This window comes from Chelonoidis abingdonii, unplaced genomic scaffold (genome assembly GCF_003597395.2).
Source record: "Chelonoidis abingdonii isolate Lonesome George unplaced genomic scaffold, CheloAbing_2.0 scaffold2090, whole genome shotgun sequence".
NCBI classification, from domain to species: Eukaryota; Metazoa; Chordata; order Testudines; family Testudinidae; genus Chelonoidis; species Chelonoidis abingdonii.
In genome coordinates this window covers 1-2156 of record NW_027426351.1, presented here as the reverse complement: position 1 = coordinate 2156, position 2156 = coordinate 1, and the positions used below count along the sequence as shown (strand labels likewise).

Below are 2156 nucleotides of genomic sequence, written 5' to 3'. Positions count from 1 at the left end.
GGGCACGGGGAGGAGCTGTTACTTTTTGGGGGCTGTTGGGGGGCATGGGGGAGGTGATGTTAGTTTTGGGAGGAATGGGGAAGGGGCTGTTGGGGGTTCCCCCGCCCCCCCAATCGCTGCCTGTGCCCCTCACCCTGCTGTCGGGGCGGCTCTCGTTCCAGGACAGCTCCGGCCTGAAGCTGTGGAAGCGACGCTGGTTTGTGCTGGCTGATTACTGCCTCTTCTACTACCGAGGTACCGGCCCCCCCAGCCACCCAGCAGGGGGCGCTGTGGGGAGCGGGGTGGGGGGAGCTCCCAGCTGCCCCAGCCCTGCCCTGTCCCACTGGGGGGCGCTGTGGGGAGCGGGGTGGGGGGAACCTCCTGGCTGCCCCAGCCCTGCCCTGCCCCAGCAGGGGGCGCTGTGGGGAGCGGGGTAGGGGGAGGCAGCCCATTAATCCCTCCTTCCTTTTGGGGTCCCCCAGACAGCAGGGAGGAGGCAGTTTTGGGGAGCATCCCGCTCCCCAGCTACGAGATCCGGCCGCTGCCCGGGGAGGGGAAGAGCCGAAGATTCACATTCAAGGTCAGTCTGAGGGGAGTCAGTCTGGTTGGACCCTCCCCCCCCAGGTACCCCATTCGGGGTCCCCCACTTGGAGACACTCGGACACCTGGGTTCTATTCCCCAGCTCTGGGAGGGGAGTGGGAGCTAGTGGTTAGAGCGGGGGGTCTGAGAGGCAGGACTCCTGGGTTCTCTCCCCAGTTCTGGGAGGGGAGTGGGGGCTAGGGGTTAGAGCTGGGGGTGGCTCTCTGGAGCCCAAGGTCAGAGCCCCTCCCCGCTAACCACCCCCCACATCTACGCCCTAGGCTGAGCACCGGGGGATGCGGACGTACCACTTCAGCGCGGACACCCAGGAGGACATGAATGGCTGGATCCGAGCCATGAGCCAATCTGCTGCCGCCGAGAGTGACCCCAGCACCATGTAGGAGTGGGGGAGGTCTAGTGGTTAGAGCGAGGAGGGCTGGGAGCCAGGACTCCTGGGTTCTCTCCCAGCTTTGGGAGGGGAGTGGGGTCTAGTGGTTAGAGCTGAGGGGGGCTGGGAGCCAGGACTCCTGGGTTCTCTCCCCACTCTGGGGAGGGGAGGAAAGTGGGGTCCAGTGGTTAAAACATGGGGGTGGGGGGAGCTGGGAGCCAGGACTCCTGGGTTCTGGAGTAAATATTCTCTGTCTCTCACCCCATAGCAGGAGCCGCCCCCCCCAGCTGCTCAGCCGGCCGGTGCCCCCGCCCTCCCGTCTCTTCGAGGAGATCCGGCCGCTCACGCCCGACCTGGGTCCCACCAAGAGCGTCGAGTCCTTGGAAATTGCTCGGCTCTCGGAGCCCCACTCGTCTGCGGAGAGTCTGTCTGTGACGGGCCAGGGGGTGCAGGGCGAGGGGGGGCCCCGGCCCAGCGGCCCTGCCCCACCCCCCAGCCCGGTCAATGGGGAAGGGCTCGGGGGGGAGCTACAGGGCCTAAGGTAAGAGCCTCTCACCCTGGCCTGCTCCAGAAGGGGGCGCTGTGGGGGGGGGCCAGGGGTACCTCACCGCCCGATTAACCCTTTCCTCTCTGCTCCTCTTCCCCCAGCTCTCTCCCGTCCCGCATCCTGTGGGGCCAGGAGCCCTCGGCAGCCACACGCCCCCATCCTGGCCCCCCCAGGCCCTCCCCACCCGCCTGCCCCCCTGAATCTGAACAGCCCCTCCTGGAGCCCCCCTCCCCCTGGGAACCCTCCGCAGATGCCCAGTCCCACGTCCGCTCCTCCCGTTCCTACTCCCTCCCCCCTACCCCTGCCGAGCTCAGGGGGATGCGGGGGCGCCAGGGGGGAGCAGGGGCCTCCTCCATGAGGGTCCGAGCCCCTGAGCTGGCTGTGTCCTGCGAAGAGCTCCCCCTGCTGGTCCAAGCAGGGTCCAGCCTGGCCCGGCCCCACACCCCCGTGGGGCGGGTGGATATCGCCCCTGGGGGGGCCGCACGGGGCAGCAGGACCCTCCCTGGGCGCCCCCAGACCCCTGCCAACCGCTACGATGTGCGGCCCTCCGAGGAGCCCTGTGCCCAGCCCGCTGGGCGCTACCCCCACAGCCCCCACCCCAGCCACTGCCTGGTGCGACCCGGGACCCTGGCGGAGGAGAGCCCCTCGCAGACGGGCACGCT

At 68.8% G+C, this 2156-nt stretch overlaps 1 protein-coding gene across 1 annotated transcript; it reads left to right on the top strand.

Annotated features, from left to right (window-relative positions):
* Positions 1-74: 74 nt before the first annotated feature.
* Positions 75-2151, top strand: LOC116815011 (uncharacterized; the record flags this gene model as incomplete). Its single annotated transcript, XM_032763008.2, has 5 exons — positions 75-234; positions 462-559; positions 841-956; positions 1216-1488; positions 1596-2151. Coding segments are annotated over exons 1-5 (1203 nt in total), but the record flags the coding sequence as incomplete, so codon positions are not given.
* Positions 2152-2156: the final 5 nt, after the last annotated feature.